The 25,758-nt window shown below is 36.5% G+C and overlaps 1 protein-coding gene across 3 annotated transcripts; it reads left to right on the top strand.

Moving 5' to 3' along the window:
* The first annotated feature begins 71 nt into the window (after positions 1-71).
* On the top strand, positions 72-12,678 carry LOC110375185 (uncharacterized). Of its 3 annotated transcripts, none has more exons than XM_064036569.1 (15): positions 72-466; positions 822-925; positions 1,208-1,343; positions 1,677-1,754; positions 2,225-2,347; positions 2,779-2,937; positions 3,890-4,012; positions 4,323-4,460; positions 4,898-5,239; positions 5,506-5,747; positions 6,197-6,315; positions 6,697-7,052; positions 7,598-7,711; positions 8,122-8,284; positions 8,823-12,678. In XM_064036569.1, exons 1-15 carry the CDS (start codon positions 419-421, stop codon positions 9,584-9,586), a joined length of 3,009 nt encoding a protein of 1,002 aa, XP_063892639.1. In that variant the 5' UTR covers positions 72-418; the 3' UTR covers positions 9,587-12,678. The 3 variants fall into 3 exon arrangements, with proteins under 3 accessions (XP_063892639.1, XP_063892638.1, XP_063892640.1); XM_064036568.1 differs by having other exon boundaries at positions 73-466; positions 3,887-4,012; XM_064036570.1 differs by lacking the exon at positions 2,225-2,347 and having other exon boundaries at positions 73-466; positions 3,887-4,012.
* Positions 12,679-25,758: the final 13,080 nt, after the last annotated feature.

Here is a 25,758-nt window from a genome sequence, read left to right as displayed (position 1 = left end):
AGTAATATTATCTTCAAATAGACTTAACACTAAAGTGTGTTTTGATTTTGCAAGTAATCCCTAATCAACTCATTACAAAAGTTTCACAACACTATGCATCACGGTAAAAAAGTCTAGCTAGGGTAGGGCTTTGTTTGTAAAGTGGAAATTAAATGTAAAAAGAAACTTTTAGAGCTATTGTAGAGTAGTTAAAAATGTGATAGTGTAATGTTGATTTGATATAAGTTACTTAAAATATTATAGAATATTTAGATTAATTATTGTAAATACAAAACTAAATAAATAATTGGTGACCTTGAGCGTAAGCAATACAGCTGTCAGATAACCTAACCACAATTTTTGTAAACGAAAGATGAAAATACGAGTTTCTATTGTGAAGTGTTATTTTATGCATCGTAGATAAATATCCTTTGTAACAATGGATGAAACCGTCACGCACTACATAACTTCCCACCCAGCTGATGAGGTAAAACCATTAAATTTTGTAATTGACTAAGTACCTGTCTAATTACGAATTAGTTTTATATGTAGTTAATCGATTATAGTGATTTGTGTATTTAATTGTTATTGCATTAAGTTTCAAAGACCCGAAAACTTAATTTCTATTATACCTGGATAATATCCTTAAACATTTTAAATTTAATAAATTTACACTAAATTACAGACAATTAATTACTAAAATATATTTTTTACACCACCTATGGACCAATGTTCTGTGCCTACCAATTGAGATTCACAATATGAACCTCACAACATCTCATATCTCAAGAGAATAGATCTAGAGATCATATCTCTAAAGGATCTTATATCTTTGTTTGCAGGCGGTACATGTGGATGGAAATGCCTTAGCCCTCAATGTGCAGGATGATGGAGGCGGCAGGGTGTCCATCATGCACTCCCAGACATTCTCCACCTCACTCTGCAGGTATACATACTCTTTATTGTACATAGTAGCAAGTTGTAATAAAATTCTGAACTAACCACAACATGATTTCCTTTGCCCACCCAAAAGAGGACTGGTGTTGCAAACGATTATGGAGTATTTTTAATGCAGATCATAAGTATTCAAGCCTATTTCATATTTCTAGAGACTATGCAACTTTCCATAAGTTAAAAGATATATTATCATATCTGATGAGATAATATATCTTTTGATGATGATCAAATTTTTTTGCAGTTAGTAAATAAACACTGTATTCTTCCCCAGACAAGTATCAGTGGGAGACCAAGTGGCTGAGGGTCAATGGGGGGAAGAGCTGATGGACCCAGAAGGCAGGCTAGCAGCTCTCATGGCCCACATCACCTCTCAACAGTCGAGGGGCCAGCCTCAGATGCATCATAAGGTATATAGAGATAGTTGAATAAGACTTTTTATGTAAAGAGGTTTGGTTGCTATGTTTTGTCTATGGAAAAACTGTTCAAATTTTATAAAGTATTCTAAAAAAATATTAAAGTGTGGGCTAATATGTATGTGCATAGAACATGTCACATTTATTTTAATTGATATACTAGTTGTGGTGTGAAAGCATGAGAGTCAGACAGAGTACCTTTTGTATTTGTAACATCTCCTGATGAGGAAGAGATCTAGAATGTATTAAAAAGCATACTACATTTTAAATGTGTACCTCATTTCTTTGAGATTTCATTATTTACACCATCATTTTATCCAATTTTAGATACATACAGTGAGGGGGGATGTGGATAGCTCAATAATCCTGGACAGCTCCATGAGGCTATTCCATGGCCCTCCAATGGTAAGCAAGAATTTTCACAACAAGTAATTGTAAACTGTTTTTTATGACTATTTCTAGCACTCATGTTGTTGTTACCTTTTTTTACCATTTTTTTTTATTTAGCACCCAGTGCTGTACATACATTTTCAGAAGTACAGTTAAACTCATCTTATTGGCACAAGATAGATGTGTCAAATATTGTAATTATTTGAGTAACTTTTACATTGTAGAACCCATTATAGTTATCTGTACCTAATGTCATAAAACTGAAGAGTTGGGTAGCTTGAATGTAACTCAGGAACTAATATCTCTATTTGAAAATTTATTTAAGTGTTAGTTAGCTCATTTATCGAGGAAGTACAAAAAAAATCACAAATAGAGTAGTTTTGTAGCTATTTCATACGAGCGACTGTCGCCAGCCTCTCGGAATCCCGGCTTGACGCTTGTGGTGGTTTGGTGGTACTTTTCTAACGTGAGTATACTATTCCCAGGACCAGTCGCAAGACGCCATAGTGGTAGATATAGGCCACCTGCCTCCTCTGCCGCCCTTGCAGGACATGAAACGGTGTCCTGAAACCGACTGGTTTAGTAACAAGGCCAAACCACCACTTAAAGTAAGTTAACTGTTAAGTATCTCGTTCACGGATAAAGCGGCTATCTTATGCGGAATATTTACACGCATTCCGTGCTGAACATATCCTAATTAAAAGTAACCTATAGCCTCCCTCGATAAATGGGCAATGCAATAAACTTTTCGAATCAGTCTAGTAGTTCCTGAGGATATCGCTTCCAAACCAACTCTTCAGCTTTATAATATTAGTATAAATTGTCCAATGTTCTTGATTCACACAACGTAAATACTCATTTCATGTTTCAAGGACAGTTTAACTGATTTGACTAAAGATTTAACTCAATTATCACGAAATTTTACTGTTGCACGTTTTACAATCTTCATTTCGCTCATTCATCTGTTTGCCACTTCCAACATCACCTTCTTATAGAACTTCGTACTTCATATATTGTAATCTATTCTACCCCCTAATAGGACGACTCGTCCATGGTGGAGTCAGATGGGCCAGTACTAGAGTTAGGCCCGGGAGCGTCGCCAGCGCAGCACAAACATCAGAGCAAGAAGAGTTTGCCGCACAAGAAGAGAATATCTAGGAAATTGAAGAAGAATAACGGCAACAGTACTCCTCAGCAGGTTAGTTTTATATGCCTCACCTTATTTTTCTAATATTTGCCTAGCCTTTTCCCATCTATGCTGGAGTCTGCTTCCGGTCTAACTGGATACAGCCGAGTAATAATTAGTCAGATTTTCTGGCTTTTGACCACCTGTAACGACTACTAATGATAGCCGCGATTTACCAATTTAACGTGCCTTGCGAAAAAACTAAATGTATGTATAACCGTGTCTGACTACACATATTAGTCAAAGAAGCGTACATACAGGTATATTATATACATGTATAGCATTACACGTGTAAAGTAACTAAAGAAGCAAACACCTTATTAGTGAAACGTGATAACGAAGCGACTAGTAATTAGGAAACAATGCTAATAGATATAGTTATCGATGACCTACATGACAATGTACCTAGGTGTAGACTTGTGTGGTAAACATTTATGTACGAATTTTGTTTCGTAAAAATCAGTACCTAAATATTTGTCGATGAAGAGTTGTTAATATTATTTATGTGACGACGTTTATGTGTCCTTATGGACATCACTACATCAGTAGGTACATCTATTTATGACGCTTTAAAACGAGTGTTTGTATTTAGTGCTATATTATGATGTTGTGACGTCAGCATTGTAGTTGCAATACTTAGCTGCAACGGGGCATCCTATCGTCTACACTGCTTAGACGGCATCAAAGCCAAAAATGCTGATTTAAGGGGCCACAAAACTGTTTCTCAAATAATTTTAACATGTTACTTTACTCAGGCAAATACCAATGCAACTTTTCTAAGTTTGTATGTACTTTCTAAGTACATATATCTTCGACATCAATGGCTGTTAAAAACACAGGTGCAATCACTATTCCTTCACTCTCATAGCCCGATGATGGGACGGCAATCCGACACGGCCGGAGAGAGATCATACAGTGGGAAGTTAAAAAGTCTGTAACGTAACTTTACTTGGTATATTAGCAGGAGCTGGTGGTGATCAGCTGTTCGGACGTGGACTCTCGCATGGGGCTGGCGGCGCCGGGCTCGGAGCAGGAGATCCTGCCCGACACCTTCGCGCCGCACCACGCGCACCACATCACGCATGAGGTACGTACAGAGGCGGAACCTCTTCCCAAATTACCTGATCAAAATTGCACTGACTGGTCATCCTTTTGTAACAACCAGCTTCTTATCGCGGTTTCACCCTCGTCCCGGCTGAAATATTTGCCATACCTTGATGGTGGTAAAAAGTCCTATATGCTATTTCCTTTCTCCGAGTCTAAAGTCCTCAATCATCCCCATCAATATTGCTGTTCCTTACTTATAAATAGTATTACATGTAGGCATTGCTCTTTTTTGTAAATATAGAAGTTCACGGTTGTTTAAATCCATTACAATGAATTTGTTGCTTACCCAGGTGCGTCCGATCTACATCTGCCAGCTATGCGGCGAGTTCTACGGCGAAGAACAGCTGAAGTTCTACCAGCATCTCAAGCAACACTATGAGCCGCACATTATTATTGAAAACCCCGTGCCTGATTTAGGTATCGATAAGGTAAGTATCGATAACAGCACATCATTGGTACTTCATTAGCTGGCTTTGTATACTTTCTAAAGGATGTCTCTAGCTGGATACGTACAAAGATACGATTTGGGAAGGCATAGGGTTCTTTTAAATAATTTTTGACATAATTTAGTTACGCTACATAATTAAGTTATGTTCATCAAATGATGAAAACACTATGTAAACAGATAAATTATAAAGTTTGAATCTGCCTATAGGCCTAAACTCCACCAGAGCTGAGACGTTTTTATACAACCAATAGAATTTCGTTATTCAAACATCTGTCTCCGTTCGCGCAGTAGTATCTCTTTACAGAGGATCTCTATTGGTTGTTTAAAAACATCTCCCCTCTGTTTTGTTTTAGTCTGAGCCTTAGGACTGACAAACATGTGGTCAACAACATACAAGTCCATTTTACTTTTCCACAGATGTCCAACACCTGCATAGTAGACAACGTAACAACGATCCCAGATTCAATCGTAGAACTGTCTCTCGAGAACACCATACCTAAAACCATGTACCAAACGATAGACAAGCACGTGCTATATACTACAAGCGATAAAACATACACGTACCCTAACAATAAGGTCCAATATTCCATGGCAAGTATGGACAAGGAACCACCCACAGTGGTACAAGAGGTTGAGAAGACGGATTTGTATGACTCGTTGGATAAATTGGATTTGTACAGCTGCGGGAAGTGTAATAAGTCGTTTAGAAAGCAGAAGCAGTGTGAAGCGCATATTAAAGAGGTGCATAGTAATATGAAGGTAAGTTTCTTCTTTGGCTATTTTTCATATTGTGGAAGGGTAAATGAATCAAAGCGAGCTTATAATATATCTTTTTTACAGATGCTACCATGTTTTTTACGTAGGGCAACTTTTGAATGTGTATTTTATTTATGATTCTCTTTATTTTTAAGCTCATGACTTATCTTCTTCTTTGACTTCTAAATGAGTGGTGCTTGGCGTGGATAAGATCGTCATTCACTAAAATAAATAAAGATTAAAAAACCATAGTATTATTTTTCCTACAGCTCGAAGATATGGGCGAATTCAGCGAACCAGAAGACCTAATGGAAGGCATCCACGTCGCCGTCGACGAGCCGCACGAATCGCACGTCCCACACGATACGCACGTTCCACACGACACACACGTGCCGCACGACTCGCACGACGCGCACGAATCGCACGCGCAACATCAACAGTACGAACATACGTTGCTGCCGCATCTGACGGTGGAAAACGGACATGCACATCAAGAGAATGTGAGACATTGGTAAGTTAATCAGACTGTTTTTCACTAAATCAGCGTGACTCGCTTTTTAGGGTTCCGTACTCAATGGGTGAAACGGGACCCTATTGTTTTCGCTCCTCTGTCCGTCCGTCCGTCTGTCACCAGGCTGTATCTCATGAATCGTGATCGTTAGAAAGCTGAAATTTTCACAGATTATTATATTAGTATTTTTGTTGCCGCTATAACAACAAATACTGAAGCCTAGAATTAAATAAATATTTTGGTGGGCTCTCATATAACAAACGTGATTTTTTTGTCCGTTTTATAAATAATGGTACGGAACCCTTTGTGCGCGAGTCCGACTCGCACTTGGCCGGTTGTTTTTTAAAAATTAAAATATAGTCAATGGACTCGCTCCAAAATGACTGTAAGGCTTCCTAATGTTACTGTAGCATTATTCAAGCATGAAACATAATGTGTTTTGTATCCAGGTACGGTCGTGGGCCCAGTACGGCTCCCCCCGGCGGCGCAGGTCCCCCGGGCGCGGTGCAGTGCTGCGCGGCGCCGCATGATACACAACACCTCAAGATGCTTAAAGCTAACTCGCAATGTATTGTATTATTTCATTATTATACCCCCATTTAACCCCTGTAGGCTTTACTAGTACTTTTTTAACACTCTGTATAGTTTATAATGGAATAAGGAGAATGATTTGACATTTCATTTGCAATAATTCTTTTGATTTTGATTTGTGCAAGTTAAGAAGTTCATTTAAATATAGACAGCACTGCAATGGTGACTAGACATATGAACATTGACTCCCGTGCAACCTAAGTAGGTATAATTATAAAAGATGTTGCACTCGGTGAAGCCTGCTTGACTCGAACGGAACGACTGGCTCAAAAACTCACACAAAACGTAATTCTCAAATGCACAAACAAATTTTAATACACTGCAAAAAAATCCTAATCTCACCATTACCAATCAACAGATGAGATCCTACGCCGTATCCTAGAAACAGACGTGACAGCCAACAACCAGAATTTCGCCGACAACATAATTCCCGACAACGCCGACAATATAATAACCGAAAACCCCGACAACATGATGTCCGACAACGCCGACACTTCTGACCTACCTAATGACAACCCACCCCCTGATGACACTCCAGCTAGTGATGTCAAACCTGATGTGGAAAAGAAGAAGAGTAAACATTTCGAGTGTCCGGAGTGTCCGAGAGTGTTTCAGCATAGGAATAGTTTGTTGTATCATTTGTTGTCGCATAGTGGGAAGCAACATATGTGTCGAGAGTGCGGGAAGGGATTCTATACGGTTGCTGCGCTTAAGGTAATTACTTTTAATGAGTAAATTAAAAAATGTTTTTTTTTACGTCTTAGCATGCTTTTAGATATCACATGATTTCACAAATTGCCACATCAATCTATTGCTAATACGTAAAAACTGTTGAAACATAAAGTTCTGAGTTATATTACGGAATTTGTATTTGAAAAAAGGCTTTCATTAGTAAAAAATCTGCAAAACAACGAACTTGACTACTGAAATATGACTTTACATTCTATTATATTCATGGTTATTTTCTCTTCAACTTAATTAACCTCTTTTGAAATGTTTTTGGTAATTTGGTCGATATTCCATTATTTAGGTGTAACTAAATATAAATAACAAAAATAATGAATATATAACAAAGCTAGGCAGAATGTAGCTGGAACTTTTGACCTCTGTAAAAACCACCTATGTTCCATGCAAATGAATGTTTCTTCCTTTAATCAAATGAACCATTATTTTTAACATTTGTTTATGTATTTATGAAAAAAGTATTTATATTGTTCATCTTCAAATCCAAACATAATATTTGTCCGTCCGTCCGTCAGATCCACAAGCGCGTGCACAACGGCGACCGTCCGTACAAGTGCGACGTGTGCGGCCGCGACTTCCGACAGTGGAGCGACGTCAAGTACCACAAGATCTCCATACACTCCGACCAGGTACTTAGTTTTATTTACTTTGTGAGTTTTACACTTTAGTTTCACAAAATAGCCCGGAGTCTGGAAGATGGCCTAAGAAGGCACATAGAACCGGCGTTTCCGAATGCTACTCAGTAGCTGTCGTCTTACAGCCTTTTCACACTGACGGATTTTCCAAACAAAAAAAATGCGCCATCGCTTGTTTTGTGCGGGCAGTAAACTATTGACAACTACCGGTACATAAATGACGTCAAAACCACGCTATAAAACCTGTACCAACCAACCGATAACACGCCTAGTGGAAAATTCGCTAATGTGCAAAGGCTGTTTTGGCGGATTCGAGATATCTTTGACACTAGTGCTTCGGTTAAACCTCGCACGTACCCTTTGCAATTTCCTTACCTGTACTAAAACATATGATTTTCTTTCAGAAACTATTCAAATGCGAGTTCTGTGGCAAGGAGTTCGCTCGCAAGTACTCCCTGAACGTGCACCGTCGCATCCACACGGGCGAGAGGAACTACAAGTGTGACTACTGCACCAAGACCTTCCGAGCCTCGTCCTACAGGCTCAGCCATATGCGGACTCATACCGGTATGTAGATCACAGTCAAATTGTATAATTTTCGGATGTTAGTTGCAACACGCCGTTAAGTTTGGCGAAAACTTTACTTAGACACACTTTACATTAGGTCAGGCAGGGTAGTCGCTAGGTCAGGCAGGGCAGTCGCTTCTTTTGAAGCACTGGTACTCAGCTACATCCGGTTAGACTGAAAGCCGATCCCAACATAGGGAACATTGGGAAAAAGGCTCGAAGGATGATATATGCTACAACATTATCGCGGTAAAATCAATCGGTTGGCAAAACTTAAACTTAAGGTTATCATACTTTGTTGAGCTAGCGGTTTGCTTCTTTTCTTACTAGACTAATATGGGTATTTGTTTGGTTTTGATCACCTGTCGTTGTCTCACTTATAACTCAACTTTATGTGTTTTGAAAAATCGAATCGTGCAATAACGGAAAAGATATTCTACCCATTAATTTTGCATCTCATCTTAATAGTAACCATAACTTACATTGAGTATCACGTTCTTATCTCTAAAATTATTTTACACTCAACTTTTTTCCCCAGGTGACAGACCCCACAAATGTTCCCAGTGTGACAAGAGTTTCCGCGTGGGAGGCGACCTGCGCCGACACATGCTCATACACGACAAAGTGCGGAACAGGATCACAGACCAGAAGACCAAGCCCAAAGACAAGGACGACAAGAAACCCATAGACAAAGCAGACGACAAACCTAACATCAAAATAGAATCATCTAAAATTAAGAAAATTGCCCTAGCATCTACTACTAAAGGTCCCATCATTTTAAGGTCTTCTGAAAAGAAAACTAAGCCTAATAAGAAAAACCATAGTCCCAAAAAAGGAGCGCCCAACGTAACCATAGACCAGCTAGATGAAAGCTATACAAATAACGTGGAAGTGTTCGACACGAGGCAAGACGGACATTATGGAAAGTTAGTTTCTGCTAAAGAGGAATATAGTGAGTGTAATTATAAAGAGGATCTCGAAAATCCGTTTGCGAAGCAAGTTATAGAGTACAAAGAGGAACAAAGCCATGAGAGGGAACTTGCTATACTGAGGCCTATGTTTAGGAACAATGTGCTCTGTGATCAGACTGTGGCCGAACCCGACCATACAGTGTTTAGGCAAGAGAATACTGACGGGAAAATGCAAGTGTACACACATATAGAGAAGGGTAATATCATAGTGCCTAATTCTCAAATGTCGCTTGGACATTTGGAGCGTGACGTGCGGACAGAGATGCATGAAACTACTGAAAACGGCTTCATCGAGAGACTGACGGCGCTCTACAACATACCCGCGGTATGAGCCTCTGTGATACACAAACAGACCACATCAAATAACTTTGCGTCTCTGAAGCTGTACGAAATGCGCAACTTCGGAAGTGCATAGTTATCTGATGTGAGCTGCAATTAGTTTCAATTTTATCCATATAAATTAGTATTACGATAGCTGCTACAAGGCGCTACTTGGCTTGAAATGGCAAAATTGGATACGACTTTTCGTATCATAAGACTAAAAATATATTAAATATTAAAGACTGCGAATATGAAATACGAGTTTCCATATCCCCTTTTGCTAAGTATTTATTAATAGAAATAACTATGTTTTATTACATTTTATTTGTTGAATAAATGCTTAAAATATTATCGAGTGACATGGTATAATATCTTCCGAAAGCTTCGTAGCGCCAAGAGTTAGTGGCATCCAAACTTAATACTTAGGACCAAAATATATCAAATAATAATGTGAAAGTTTTATAAAACTAAGATTTGTACCGCTTTGTTAGTATTTACTAGGATTTTATATCGGCACGGGTCTTACGCAGACACATTGTATAATGTAGTCAATTTAATAATGTACTAGAATAGTCCAAATACTAGTTCTTTTATGTAATCAATCTTTTCTTTAATTTTATTTATAATTTTTGGACCGCGGTTACTAAGAATCTTACTTTTAATGCACTTAATTTTACATTAATTTTGCGCGATGTAAATTCATAACACTTCACAGAGCAAATAAAATATACAAAGCTAGACTTTTGTCAATCAGGAATAATCTTCAACTTTTAAAAATACGGAAATCCTTGCTTTTATTATAAATGCGAAAGTAACCCTGTCTGTCTGTCGCACTTTTACCAAAACTACTAAACCGATTATGATGAAGGGTAAAAAATATAGATAGCCTAGAACTTTTTACCCCTAAGTCGCATAGAGTTCCCTCGAGATGAAAGTGAAACCTAGGAGAACACATAGACTATACTTTTTGTTTTTTTTTTACTTTTTCTTTCAAATAACTACGTTCTAAAAGTATAACCTAGAACATTAGTGTGATAATAGTGACTTATTCTAGTGCAGTTTAGTATAATTGAACTAGATACAACAGCAATAAAATTAATGTACATAATTACTATTGGTTCAATGATCAAAGTGATTTCTTTTAAAATGAAGATTGTTTTGGTGGGTACCTAATTTAGCCTAACTGAGCATTCAAGCGTTTTAGAACAAAGTATCTATACACCGTAAATAAATTGCATTTGACAGTATTAGGAATGAGAAACAATACATGTACTTAAACACTATTACTGAATTTTAAAGTAGTATTGATAAAAAGTTAATCAGCTTTTTGAAGATAAACAAGCTACAGCATCATGCAAATTCCTTTGTGAACGCACAAATTTAATTCCTTTTGAAACAATATTTCAAGCGCTATTACTAAATTAGCAACTTTATTAGATACCCACCATAACCAACCATATATTTAACCTGTTAAACAACTGTAATAATAATTCAAAGAGGCCTTTAATAAAGAACAGATATTGATATAAAACTATAGTCAAATTTAATAGTTACGTTGTATTTATACATTTTAATATGTTCTATGATATAATGATCAAAATATACCGAGATGGAAATATATACTTCTAATGTATAAAGTTGACCTCGAAAATGTACTGTAAATAAACTGAAATAATGTCTAGTAATGTGCTGAAATAAAGACTGAATTCTAATGTTTTGTTAATGTATGTTATGTATACTAATAACTTAAGCGTAATATTTTTACTTAGACTAGATGCAGCATAATGTAACGATAGAGTTATATGTCGTTATATATCTCGAAATGCTCAAACGTTACTTAATTTTTAAGTTAAGCAGTTCTTAAATTGAGTGGCGTTTGAGTATTCGGCCGATAGTGAATTATAGTGACGTTGTTACGTCGTAGTTACAGTGCCAATAACTGAAACTGCAGGATCATTTTATACAACCTTATTGAAATCACCAAAATAATTCCAGGCTAGGTTATAAATCATAGTACCTACCTATTTGTAGTCGGAATAAAGGTTGCTATAGTAAATGCTTAATAACTCTTAACCAAGAATAACAAAATAATGATTCTCAAAAGGACGTTTCAAGAAATAAAATTAAGTTTTAACGAATTGATATCATCTTATAGGCATTGTACTGTTACTGTTTATAAAATGATCTTGCAGATATATTAGGTTCTCCATTAAACCACTTAAATGAACTATAATGTTTTACTTCCACTTTGAACGAAATAAGAACTTATCACTATTAATTAACAAATGCTTTCCTATGTATGAACTAAAATCAAATGAAATGATGTTAATGGTGTCATGATATAGCTATTCATGAATGGTTTTATTATGCAATAATAATTGTAGCAATAATTCAATTGAACCACAAACTGAAGAGTCATATGTAAGAATTGAGCCATTTATGAAAAGGGAAATAATTTTATAATATCTTATTGTACCATTGATTGCACACTTATGAAGTTTTCAAAGTTTAAAGGCATTAATGAAATCTTGATCCCAACGGGTTTTAACCGCAAGTTACATTGCATATTATTTTAAATCTACATCCATATAAAATAATCGAGCATTTGTTACACAAAAACTTTTAATCATCGTATTCCACGGCGGACTTGGTTTGCCGAGCCTTATAACATATGGTTATACAATAAAAAAGTTTTAAGAAATGTTTTAACTTTTAAGTATTCACAATACCTTTACTGATAATTTTTTAAATTTAAAAGAGCAGAAACAAGCTTCGCATTGATTTTACACGTTTTAATAATAAATACACACATCTAAAACAAAGAAGGTAATGTATTACTTAATTTATTAATTTAATAATTTATTCTTCCAATCAATCTGCTTTCAAAATAACTTAGAAGAATTCTATAAATATATCTTAAACAGTCATATACTTTGAATGAAATATTTTTTGTGTCTCCTTCCAATACATTATATGTAAATATCGATGCTTCCGAAAGACAAGTAACTGTTCATAAGTTCACGGAGTCTATGTACCACCAAGTTTTGTACATTGTAAATACTTGTAACGTATAGTTCAAGAGAATAAATGAGTTTCTTGTTACTTGTGGTGTTTTTATTTCGATTTCTTTGCCATGAAAATGTATTTTATTTCTAACTGCAATAACTACTTACGTACATGTTATAAGTTAGACTATTTTTTCGTCAAAGGTGATGCCTGAGAAACAGCTGGGTGATGTCGATCGGGGTTGCATATCGATGTAAAAGCGATTTCCTCTCTCGAATCTGCCTTCTACTGTCATAAGGCTATGATACAACGAGACTAACAACAGCTAACAAAACTGTGATGGTTCTCTCCGAGGTATGTACTAAGGTGGTTCCACCATTCTACATCGAAGTAACAAGCGCGTTTGTGATGCGTTGCTCATCAGTACTCCACAGAAATTCCACTGAGTGATCCACATGAAAATAAATCGTAAATCAGGAACCTGTTTATTTATTTTAATGAAAAATAATGGCTTGCTCTGCGTAACGAGAAAGTTATTCGTTTGAAATGCCACCCGTCGCCCCGTTGAACCTGTGATGTGTTCGACTAACTCCCCAGCGATCCGGACCGCTTCCGTTTGAAAGCGAGCCAACTATTCCGATTATTTCCCTTGTTTAGAAAATATTAGTCACATTATTATGATGTTATTTTTGGAAAGTAAATGGACCTTTAAAGAGAATCAATGCGTTTGAGGCCCGAGGGGCTGTCAAGTGGCGTAACGCTGGGTAAGAGCTTTCTTTGAAATATTGGGCCTGTTGTTTTAGACGGATTTATTTAACTATTTTGTAAATTATTATTAATGCGCTGTTACTTATTTGCAAATTATTGTGAAGTAGCTTGAATCAAAGCCTACGATATTTTTTTTGCAATAGGTTAGAATGTGAATTGCTCGCATGATTTCATTCATTTGGGGACGCTTTACACGCTACAGTATGAAGTAGTACTGAATGTTCACGATAACGGCTATAAGGCTAAATATTTTAGTTGTTATTGTAGGCACATAAAACCCTGCTTTATTGCGGGATCATCAAGCAAATCTTAGACAGGTCATTGTCCCACCTCGACCTTGACTTCAGCAGCAAACACGGTGCCCAAGGGCTTTTTATTATCTTATTTACATTTTCAATTATATTATTATTTACATATTTCGATCCTTCAATTAAGAGATTGGAACTTATAACCCAATTTAAGAAGCAGGTAACGTCTGAATCACACAAACGGGCTACTGCGTCTACAAAACAAGGATGAACCGCATGTTTTTCCCATAATACCCTCCAAAATTAACGATTTCATTACCCTATTTTCTCACATGACCGTTTAAAAATACGGTTTTATTTTTACCTTTTAACCAACAAAGAAAATTGGTTGTTTTGATCGACCTGGCCCAGGAGTTATGTACGTGGGCGATATGTTAAAATTAATTTCGTGTAACGTGTATTTGCGTGTTACCTGATGGAATTCGTTTCTGGTGTACTGAGTAATAACACAGGTATTTTTCGTGTTCTCAAATTCGCACCTTCGTGTGCAACTCGGGGATTTTCCATGGGTACCCGTGGAAATTGGGCTAGCGAGATTCCACTAGAAGTCATGTGATGCTTTACTTAGTTATCATAAAAAATCTAAGTAAGATGGAAGAAAATATGGAGATAAGTTAAGAACTGAATTAAGCTAGAGTGGCGAAGAGATGTAACTCAGAAACGCAAAACTTGATTTAATCTGAAGTGGTTGTGTTGTGGTTTGCCGTACAAATGCACTGAACTTTCAGCACCCTGTCCTCAAGAATAATTGCGAAACGTCAAAAATGAAAAGTCTGAAACCAGCAGCTTGGAATACGTGACTTTCTTTAAGTAGTGTGAGCTGTCTACCACGTTGGTAGAAAAATAAATTCTTTAGAAACGTAATGCCTACCTACATTCCTATATTTACTTATGTAATTTTTCAGAATGACGCTAATCGGATACATTTGATTCAAAGTTTCCACCGATTCAGCCATTACTTACTGCTGATAAAATAAACGCACGTTATTTATGTCCATACCTAATTATTTATTTATCTATCGACTAAACTTGGAGCCGATTACCCTCATTTCTACAAATTCCACCTGCTATTTCGGATCTTGAATAAAAATATCCAAAAGTTAAAATAAGATTGGAAAACGCTTAAATAAAAAAGTAATGGCCGTTAACGCGAAGTAATAAGCTAATGTGTCCGATATACGCGGGCGTCTATCAGCGATCTTAGTGAATTTTCACTAAATCGAGTGTTGGAAAACAAACATGTCTGACTCGGCGCGCACTACAAAACAAACGGCGATCGGCGCCCATCAATCTGCCAGGCTTGCCCACGCGCATGCGTAACCGATCGACTGTTCCTAATTAAAGCCTTGTGTTTACACTCCTAGGAGCTATATCGGTGTATTGAACTAAATCTGAAGCTGCAATACAAAAATAACATCACGTACGCAATGACCCGCCCCGCCCCGCCCCGACCCGCCCCGCCCGGCGTGTGCCGCGTGCTTTACCCTTATTTGGTCATTAGGAACTTTCGTACAAACTTGTAAACTGCAAATAAATCCGTTTACCATGTGTAGTCAGCTCGTGCCAAGAGTTGTCATTATCTATTCTCGCTCGATGTATTAATGACTCTGGTTCTGGTTGATATCATTAGATTTCCGGCCATTGGTAATGTTTTAACTTTCCGTGACCCAAATACCAACCGCAGATACAGGACAGTTACAAACGAACTTTATTAATCGCTGGCTATTAGGTTTGGCTGCAAAGTTTTTGTAATAGATTTATTACAACAAGGATACAATTACCTAAGTAGATTAGTTTGAGTTAATGCCACATTATAACTGACCATTGAACCCTGTCACTCTCTAAGGATCTTGATGATTCAACCTTCGTGACAGAATATGTCCCTAATATTTTGACATCAATCTGTACAATATCTTATCAAGCAGAGCTCTACGTGACGGTGGACCAACAGTGGAAAATCCACTGAATCAGCAGATACTGAGGAGATAGGCTTCTTCTTAAGGCGTGAAACTTTCAAGAAACCCTCTACCTTTGTTATCCAAGTCTTGAAGGCATAAGGTATTTCATATTGATTCTTGCAACGTAGATACGCCAGAACATAACCCTTCTTTTCAGTCGGGTAAAAATCGATCTAAGATATCTTTCGCAACGAGGCTTATATACCTATGCTATGGGAGTAATTTAAAGGGGAACAGAACTTTTTTCAGCCGGCACTCTTAAACATTAACATCATCATTATCTATGATGCTGGTCATTTCGTCAAGCTTTTATCTCCCATTTTAATTACAATGACGTTGAACCTGCGTCACTCAGCCCACAGACACAATGCAGCGAACTCAGGGGATAGGAATGTGGTGTATTGAGTTAAACACCATAATATCGCGGTGTTATGAACAAGGGTAATGTAAACTTTGACTCATTACCGCAGCATCACGAGGGCTGACGTCGGGATCATGTGAGCCACGCTAACCCTGTATGGGCAGCCAGTAATGATTTTGGGATTATTCACTGAGGACTATTTGGTGCCTTCCCAAAACAAAAGATGGATTAAACAATTGAAGGGGCTTGACTTTCCATATCGTTACCTAACCAACGTTTCTTTTTGAATGAATGAAGTTCTTGTTTTGTCGATATCTGATGATGACTTTGCATAGTTGTATTAGGTACATATAGCTGTTGCTAGCTTAAACGGATAATGTTAAATAAGATGCGTAGCCATCTACCAAACATTACTTTCGTTGTAAAGGCTGTCAATCAAATCTGAATCTTCTATGATTAGCACTAAACAAACTGCATGTTTATGGATCCCACATGCGATAAAAAATATATATATCTTAGAGTTTTTAGTGCATATAATATGGCTAAGTGTTTCTGTAAATCCAATTTACTTTTTCCAACGTTTTCATAAAACACTCATCAATGCAGATATGAGACAATTGCAAGCAAGTAAAAAAAGTGACTCACAAACGCTGGAAAACACCGCATTCTCGCAGCATTTACCTACATAAACACCAGTTTGTCTGTTTAGAAGATTAAACTATCATAAAATGGGAGTGATGCTGTCAGGTTACAACTATCATCAACCGACACATACAGCCCCGGATCTTCAATTTTTATTAGGCGGGGCAAAATCTGAAAAAGCCGCCCCGCCTACCTACTTATGTTTATTTTCACCTTTATCATCCATATAATATTAGATATCAATATGTAGGCAGGCAGGGCCGTCTCTAGCTCATGTAGCGCCTGGGTGCAATCATCACCCAAGCGCCACCTATGTATTGAAGTACTTACAAGGATAAATAAGAACGTTCGAATGAATTGCACTTTTTTGGTAGGAAAAGGACTTTAAAAAATGTGTCCAATTCATTTTAGGCTCAAACTGTTGGCCAGGTTTAAGTTATGAAAGTCGAAACAGACGAAGGCAATTGTAAAAATTAGCGCGAGCGAAGCGAGCGCGCAAATTTTTCTATTTTGGGTCACAAAAAGTTAATATGTTTTAAAAAGCGCTGTAAAGTAACAAGCAGTCGGAAGCGCAAACCTTTTTTGTTTTTGAGGACTCCGAAAAAAATGTTTTCTTCATTTGACTTATAAAAGGCAAGACAGCGTGGACTTGACTTATGAAGTTATTAAGGCAATGCATGTATAATATAAAGGTCGCCGGAAGACGCTGGATGCAGGTCGCCTCTAACAGGGCCCCGATTCTCCTAAGTTAATAATGTCAAAATCGAATAGAAATCGAATCGCAATATGATCGTAATAGCAGTTTTAACCATATCGGGCATTCTGCTACTAATAAAAGACCAATCGTATTCGATTGACATTTGATTGGTGTGCGATTGGTCTGATATTTTGATGATTTTGCTCTATACGGTAGTTTGCTGTACAATCATTTTGCAATCGTAAATCATTTGCAGACAAAATGATTCATTATTGAATGACAGAAAAGGTTAAAAACGTTTATTTCAAAGAAAAAATAGCGGAATGCCACATACACTTCAATCGTAATCGAGTCGGGATTGGATCTCAGTCGAATCGAGTCGAACGTCAATCGAAGGACGCTTAAGTAAAATTAGGAGAATCGGGCCCCTGGTATCTGTGGAGATCTAAGGGGGAGGCCTATGTTCAGCAGTTTACGTCCTATGGCTGAGATGACGACGATGATGTATAATATTTCGCGAGCGAAGCGAGCGCGAAATTTTTTGAGCCTACGACACAAAATTACTTATCTGATCAAGTACACTGTAAAGCGAACTTTTTTAAATAATTTGTATGAAGAATCACACACACAAAAAACGTGATCCGTGACCGAATCAATGACCGACAACCGAGTCAATAAAAATAATAAATAATCAGAAAAACAGCACATACATTGTCATTTAACCGCGAGCGTAGCGAGCGAGAATTTTTTCACTTAGTTGGAGTATGTTAAAAGTAAAAAATAATGAAAATGATCAGTCAAACAAAGCGAAGGCGACTTTTTTAGGAACTTTGCTTGTCAGTATCGTGATACAATGTGGAACTTCCTTATCAAACGGGTGTAATTTCATCGAAATTCCTGGTGGTGGGGCGTCCCGCGGCGCCCCTGAGACCAAGGCGCCTGGGTTATTCGCACACCTTGCACCATAGGTTAAGATGGCGCTGTAGGTAACTATTTCAGTAATCTGTAATGTAGGATTTAAAATAAAAATAAATATGCGATATTCCTGGCTCATAGATGATCGCAAATAATTTTTAAACAATTTTAGTTTGTCAAATGTTCGTGCAGTCATGCAGCTTGTGTTACTCCGCGCTCAGGGTATCGGTCAAGTTAATATGGCCATGAAATTGCTGTACTTGTGCTATTTTTATTTACGTATTCCGTGGTCAAAATTAAATAAGTGACGAGTTATCCATTGGTGTGTGAATTTGGCAGCCGCCTGATTTTGCCGCCCCCTGAATTTGCCGCCCGGGGCACAGGCCCCGGCTTGCCCCCCCCTAGATCCGGGGCTGGACACATATAATATGAGTAATACAACACAACGTAATAGATTTTCTTATGAAATACTCTTCTTTGATCTTTCTGAACGCCGCCATCTATCTCTGTTCGTCTGAAAACGATATCTTTCACTAACGATAAAGCAAGTGCGACTCAGGGTTTGATTAGGTATTATAATGAAACTGCGTCACATTTCTGCACTAGACTGTACTTAAAAGTCGTTGAGAGAGAAGGAATATCGAGTGCGTCTTTGTGTGCAAATGCTTGTGCACTAATGTCCTGAGCAGCTGGCTGATCTCCTTTGAGAAAACAGCCGCCGTGGTCGACAATGGGCCGGGATCCCAGTATTGCTTTAAACATCATTTTTAATGTTACACAGGTATCTACCTAACTTTTCGGGAAACCTCCAGGTCAAAATGAGTTCCTATGGTTTTAAATTCATAATTTTATATTTTGTCCAGTTTTTCTTCAATAGCAAAATGGCAACGTAACAAATTGAACTTTTTGTAACAACAAATCTAATTAAATATCATTGATTTCCATTGTGTTTTTCTATGGAAAACCCAGTAAAACCCGGTCTTATTTTCTTTATGCTAAGCATGATAGTCTGTTACTCTCTTGCTACAAATTTCACATTTCTTGATATTAAATTTCTAGAACTGTCATCACAACTTGGGTAAACGATAATTGCTATTTTTAATGTCATCATTACGTTTGCAATTAGATATAAAAAACACAATCCAAACGTTATTAAAAATATAAGTTTCGTCAGATACATGGAGGTGACATTTTAGTGCAAATATGCAAAACAGATTTGTTTTTTATACCTATTAATTAGGTATGTTTGAGAAAAGCAAATATTACACCTCAGTTTAATATGAGTCTACTTAACTCCAACAAAGTGAGTACCAGTTCTTAATAGTATAATTGGTAGCAACTTGCTTGTGGGCAAATTATAGGTGAGTGAATCATAGAATATCCTTTTAGCAGAGACAATTTAAAAATAAAGTTTAATTACTTTCATTATTCAATTCAATACATAGTAGGACAACCTATTGAGTCCACTTTGTTATGGTACAATTTAATTTAATTGGTGCCTTACTATTAATTTAAGAACTTTTACATAGCATGATGATTATAAGCCTTAAGTGCGAGCAACACTTACTATTGCTTACAAGTTCACTTTCGACGAGATCTAAACATAAACAAGCAAATACCATCTCTTCACATACAACCAGCTACAGTAGGTACTCCATGACTGTCAACATTACACGTGCTGTCCACAAAAAGTGATCAAGGCCAAACAACGGGTTTACCAAATGCACTTCCGTCTATTATTCTAAGTGGTAAATAGACAAAAACTCATGTATCATAACCTCAGGGTCAGTAGAAAACGATACCACAACCTCGATCAGTTTTTTGGAGCATCTTCATGAACTTTGAAGCGAATTATCGAGTTAATTAATTGAAAATATATAAAAAGTTAGAAGATGTTGAGTCATAGGTTTTGGGGTTCAATGATTATGCTGTCTGCTTATCAGATGTGGGATACATTTGTATGTCATAGATTAGATAATAAGTTGAATAGCATTACACGGATAATTTTATTCAATTGCCTGCTCGTGAGATGAGAAAGACTTTTTAGAGGGCTTGTCACTTGTTATTGTTCGATTTACAGATAAGACAAGTGTCAATCAACGGAAATTTCAAAAATCATGCAATGAAAGAGAAAGACAAAGACATAGGACGATAAACACCTTTTAAGTATATGTTCTCTGTTGAGAAACAGAAGCCAAATACTAAAGTAGCCGTATCAATATAATTAAACGATCAGCCAGCGTTTTTTGCTCGATTCGTTTCGATCATTATACCGCGGAATCCTAATAATTACGTGTAGCCATAAAATGTGGGGTTTCCTACATTTTTTCAACTTAAGTAGGTAGCTTTTTGTCTTCATTTAAAATTATAATGTTTTTGTAGAAATATATGCCTACCTACTGATTTCAAGGAGATTTACATATTTAAGGGAATATGGGAAAATTTCTACAGGAAAGCGACACAAAAATCAACATACCGTATAGAAAAACCCATAGTTTGTGACCCTAACAATATAACAGTAATTAATAGCAGTTTTCCTGACACATATTGCGTAACAATTGTGCGACTATGGTGTAATATGTCTTTCTCAATAAAATAATTGTTTATATACAATTCAACGCGTCCCGTTGGGAATCACAAAGACTGTTTATAATTGCACACATTCTTATAAGCTCTCAGCGCGTGCTCTATTTATATTTTAAGATTTCTTTCCCGTAATGACAATGCACTTTTGTGACAATGTTCTTTTGTGCATTGACTATTGTGTTTCCTTTTACCTACCGAAAAATGAAAAGAGGTAATAGGCATAGGAGTAGGAAAATAGCTTCTGATGAGACAAAATATATAGCTGTCGTCGTTCTATCAGCTGAAAGACGTCCTAGAATGCTGAATAAAGGCCAAGGTTCGCCAATTTGCTTGATCTTCGGCATCCCGCATCCCATAGTTCCCGGTGATATCAGCCAGATCGTCCGTCCGTCTAGTATTGCCTCTCCCCCATACAGCTGTACTTAATGATTTTCAATAAATATCTTATTAAATAAATAATCAAATATTTATCTTAGTTAATAAATGAAGTTTTACACACAAAAAAGTCGTCATAGTTACGGCAGGATATAAACTACTTCAGCGGTAATACGTACTTAGATACTTAAATAGTTTGAATAGAATGTGGTTAGCCGCGGGCTGTGGTTATTTTATAATAAGCTAGTTCCAGAAACATATAGTTTTTTCTTCTATATTAACCACTTAATTACTATCGATACGTTTGCGGTTATAATATTTTATATCCTGCGGTTTTGAAGGCATAATAACGTATGTAAACAGTAAAAGGTTACCTTCTTCTAAGAAACGATTGTGGTCGCTTTGTGGTTTACAGAATTAAGTATGTTTTTCCCGTATTACTGGATCATCTTGTTGTTGTTCTATTTTTAGCAATACTTATACACACTTAATAAGAAATAGAAGGCTTTTCAACAGGTTTTTTTTTCTTGTAATACGCTTACTTACTAAGAACACTTACGTAAGTATCACAGAGTTCTTCTGAGACTCCAAATATTTATTCGCTTGTTGAGCAATTTTTGTCATGTTAATAGTAATGATTAAGTTTAGCTTATCGGCCGTATTCAGGCATTGCAAATGTGAGGGTACACTCAGTATTATTTATTAAATTCGACACTTACACTTATTCTAATTTGTATCTAAGTTAAGACATCAAATTAAAAAAAAAAAAAAACAAGTACTTAGCTTTGTAAGTTATGGTGCTTTGCTAGCTATTTTGTATACTCGTATCAAACAATTTAATCATTTTATAATCCCAATAAAATACACGAAAATAGCAAACCCGCGTAGCCACCGTTTACCGGTCTAAAATATCATGCTACGGCGTAGCGCGGCGTAGCTCCCGTAGCCACCTTTGCACTCAACAATTATATCGAATTCAGTTCAATAAGTTCAGTAGTAAGTATAATAAGTTAAAACATATTTCGAACATTTTCAACCTTTGAATTTCTAATTTTATTATTTCGAAGGTGTGTACGATAACAGTACATATGTACCAACGTTATCAAGCCACGTAAGACATTACGTGTTGTTTTTATAAAGACAAGATTGACGCACATAAGTATTGGATGTAGCTACTTAAGTCTGCACCTAAAAACAATGATATTAAAATATTTTTTGGTAAAACTTGATGTTGTTTACTCTGGTTTCAATCACGTCCTGAGCATTCAATGCTTTGTCATCTGATTATGCCAAAATATGTATGTAGGTATAGCTAAAAGGTGAAATCTATACACATTTTCACAATACTGACTTATTTATTTAAATCATCTCGCGTGCCTTTTCCTAACTAGAGTTACCTTAATCAGCTTCCAGCCTAACAGGATGCAGCTGAGTACCAGTGTTTTACAAGGAGCAACTGCCTACCTGACCCAGCAACTCAGCAACTCGGGCAACCCGATGATATTCTTAGTGATACTTGTCTGACTTACTGGCTTCTGACTACCCGTAACGACGGCCAAAGACATTCATCATCATCATCATCCTCCGAGCCTTTTCCCAACTATGTTGGGATCGGCTTCCAGTCTAACCGGATTCAGCTGAGTACCAGTGCTTTAAAAGAAGCGACTGCCTATCTGACCTCCTCAACCCAGTTACCCGGACGGCCAAAGAGATTCAATGACATGTTACCATAATTAATTAAAGGAATTAATGAGATGTCAAAAATTGCCACTGTAACTGCTGACTATCAGCACCGAAAGTTTTATGAATTTATTGATCGGAGTTTTTGGCAATAGGAAGCCATTTTATATGTGCCAATTATAAGATAATCTTTTATCCTGGTATAGGTTGTAGTCCCTTCGGAAAACGAGTGAAACCGCACGAAAGCTAGTGACTGATCTGAGCACCAATTACCAATTAATCATTATCACGTCTGATTTCATTCTTACGCAAATCAATCAATCCTTGTATTATGATATGGATTTACTTTATCTAGATTACAATGTTCATTTTATTGTATTCCGCGAATTGATGTAACAGTGGAATTATTCAAAGTGCCTACCTCCTGTGGCTGACATACTTTAGCACTGAGTAATATTAACCAACTTCTTCGATTAAGGTTGTAATATTTAGTAAGTCATCATCCTCCGAGCCTTTTCCCAACTATGTTGGGGTCGGCTTCCAGTCTAACCGGATTCAGCTGAGTACCAGTGCTTTACAAGAAGTGACTGCCTATCTGACCTCCTCAACCAGTTACCCGGGCAACCCGTAATATTTAGTAAGTATTCAGGAAAAAATGCATGCGTAACTAGGAGGAATAGATCAAAAAGGTAGATAGATAAAATATGCTTTATTGTACACCAAGAAAATTAACAACACAGGACGTCACAAAACACATAGAAGAGTACAAATGGCGGTCTTGGATAGAGTTTATCTGGAGAATACCTTGAAAATGAGTAGGTACTTAGTCGTTGTATGTAAAACACCGGTAAGTACTCAGCTGCATCCAGTTACATGGAAGTCGACTACAAGGTATGTGGGTCGGAAAATTAAGAGCTAGGCAAATGTTGAACCCTACCCATTCTTTCGTAATAGTGTTTTTAAATGTAGCATATTCTGTCTATATTCTTATACTTTTGTAAAGCTCCAAATAACCCCACATGCCATTTTAATAAGCTTGATTTCATGTTGATGTTTTACCTACATAACCACTTATACTTTTATAATCAGGGGGAGTGAAGGCGATGAGTTTCCTTGTCTTTACCTTTAGGTAAAGGGGGAATCCCACCGTTACAAAATGGTCCAATTAAAAAGTTTACTGAATGCCTATCTTTTATTGATAAAATTACAATGTTATTAGTTATTCAGGAAATAGTTACATTATTAGAATGTTATTTATTTATTTATTTATTTATCAAAAACACAGCTAATTTAATCTTTACAGGCACTTAGCCTAATACGACAAAATTAGGTACATTATATAAAATTTAAAAATTCAAAATTACATTATACATACGAAACTAAACATAATATCACAAAAATAATACCACTACTAAAGTTTTAAATACTAACAATACTATAGGTGGCTCTTGTGAACTCATTCAGCGAACAAGTAAACAAATCGACCCTACTCGACACTGCGTTGAGCGTGCTACATTGAATACTTGTATATGTATACTAATTAGTCGTCATTGATTAGGAAGTAAATGTTATCAGTTTCAATGCAATTTTCCCGTAAAATTATGCAATTGTTGTGCATGTGAAGTTTTGTTGCAATACTCATAGGGAATTCCTGCTGGATAAGCTTTATCGTGTATTTAAAAACAAATATTACGGTTGGTGTATTTATTTTGAGTTGGCTTTATTACAACCAAAGTTTTATAAAATACAGTTTTAGTAAATTACAGTTTTAGTAAAGAAAACTACAGTTCCTTTGCAATCTTTATGCCAATTTAATTTTGTTATTATTATAAGTTGTACAAAATGTAGAGTCAGCATCTAAATTAAATTAAAGCTGAAAAAAATCTTAGTTTTCAAAGCATCTACTTTTTTATAAGTTAAGGATGTTCAGGAAATGTTGCCGTTTGTGTTGTTAAGAAATTATGGCCATTTGATCAGACAGTACATTAGCAGCACTATACCTGTTTACTTCATAACTTTTAATCGTTATTTTCTCTTCTAAAGATAAAAATCTTTCAAACCTTTGAAATCTTGTCGAGGGTTTTTTTGTAAATGTCCGTAGTGGGAATATTTCCTCATTCGTTAAATAATGAATGGCATTGTGCTGTAATAACGTGTTGTGTGTTATTTGTGTGTCATTGTATTACTGCACGCCTATTACTGTTTACATTAGTAACTATTTCGAATTGCATAATATTTTACAATTGTACATTCCTTCTAAACATATCTTTAAGACAATTTGGAATGATGACACATACATAGGAGATTTGCTTATGTAATTTTTTATATAGTTATTTCTGTGATATTGGAATGTAGGTTGACCTTCAGGACTAATTCCTCTCTATCATAGAGGCCAAGATTGATAATTCAAGCCTTCACAAGATTTACATAATGAATCATAGATAAAAAGGCTTCTAGTTTTAAGGTCATTGACCCTATTGGTATTACGACAAAAATCACTAATAATCTTTATAACCCTAAATACAACTGCATTTTGGCAAACCCAAAATTGATAAGGTTTATAGTTCATTGACCTTCATGGTCACATCTCATGCACATTCTAGCTGGTCAACCTTGTGCACGGAGACGTTCATTTGTTTCTCTCAACTTTTACGTGATTGTCATCACACGAGATAATGATAACGTTGCGTCTTTGTGTGGTCGCTTATCGAGCTATCGTCGCCTTGTCAGGCTTATAGGTCAGAATAATCCTGGCAATAACGATATGTAGGTACTTACTGGCAGAAATTAGTTTACAATGTGACTTGGTCATTTATTAATCTCAATCAGGTGATTCATTGATGTAATGAAATAAGGCTTTTAAACGGTGAAATGAATTAAAATAAA

This window comes from Helicoverpa armigera, chromosome 10 (assembly GCF_030705265.1).
Source record: "Helicoverpa armigera isolate CAAS_96S chromosome 10, ASM3070526v1, whole genome shotgun sequence".
In the NCBI taxonomy this organism is placed as follows: domain Eukaryota; kingdom Metazoa; phylum Arthropoda; class Insecta; order Lepidoptera; family Noctuidae; genus Helicoverpa; species Helicoverpa armigera.
The sequence above is the reverse complement of the archived record's forward strand: the minus strand, read 5'-3'. Positions and strand labels throughout refer to the sequence as shown.

Bases quoted from the DNA above. Each gene is read 5' to 3' on its own strand.
- LOC110375185 (XM_064036568.1), top strand. From the start codon at position 419: ATGGATGAAACCGTCACGCACTACATAACTTCCCACCCAGCTGATGAG. The intron at 467-821 runs GTAAAACCATTA...CTTTGTTTGCAG, and splicing joins CTTCCCACCCAGCTGATGAG to GCGGTACATGTGGATGGAAA. The intron at 7,712-8,121 runs GTACTTAGTTTT...ATTTTCTTTCAG, and splicing joins TCTCCATACACTCCGACCAG to AAACTATTCAAATGCGAGTT.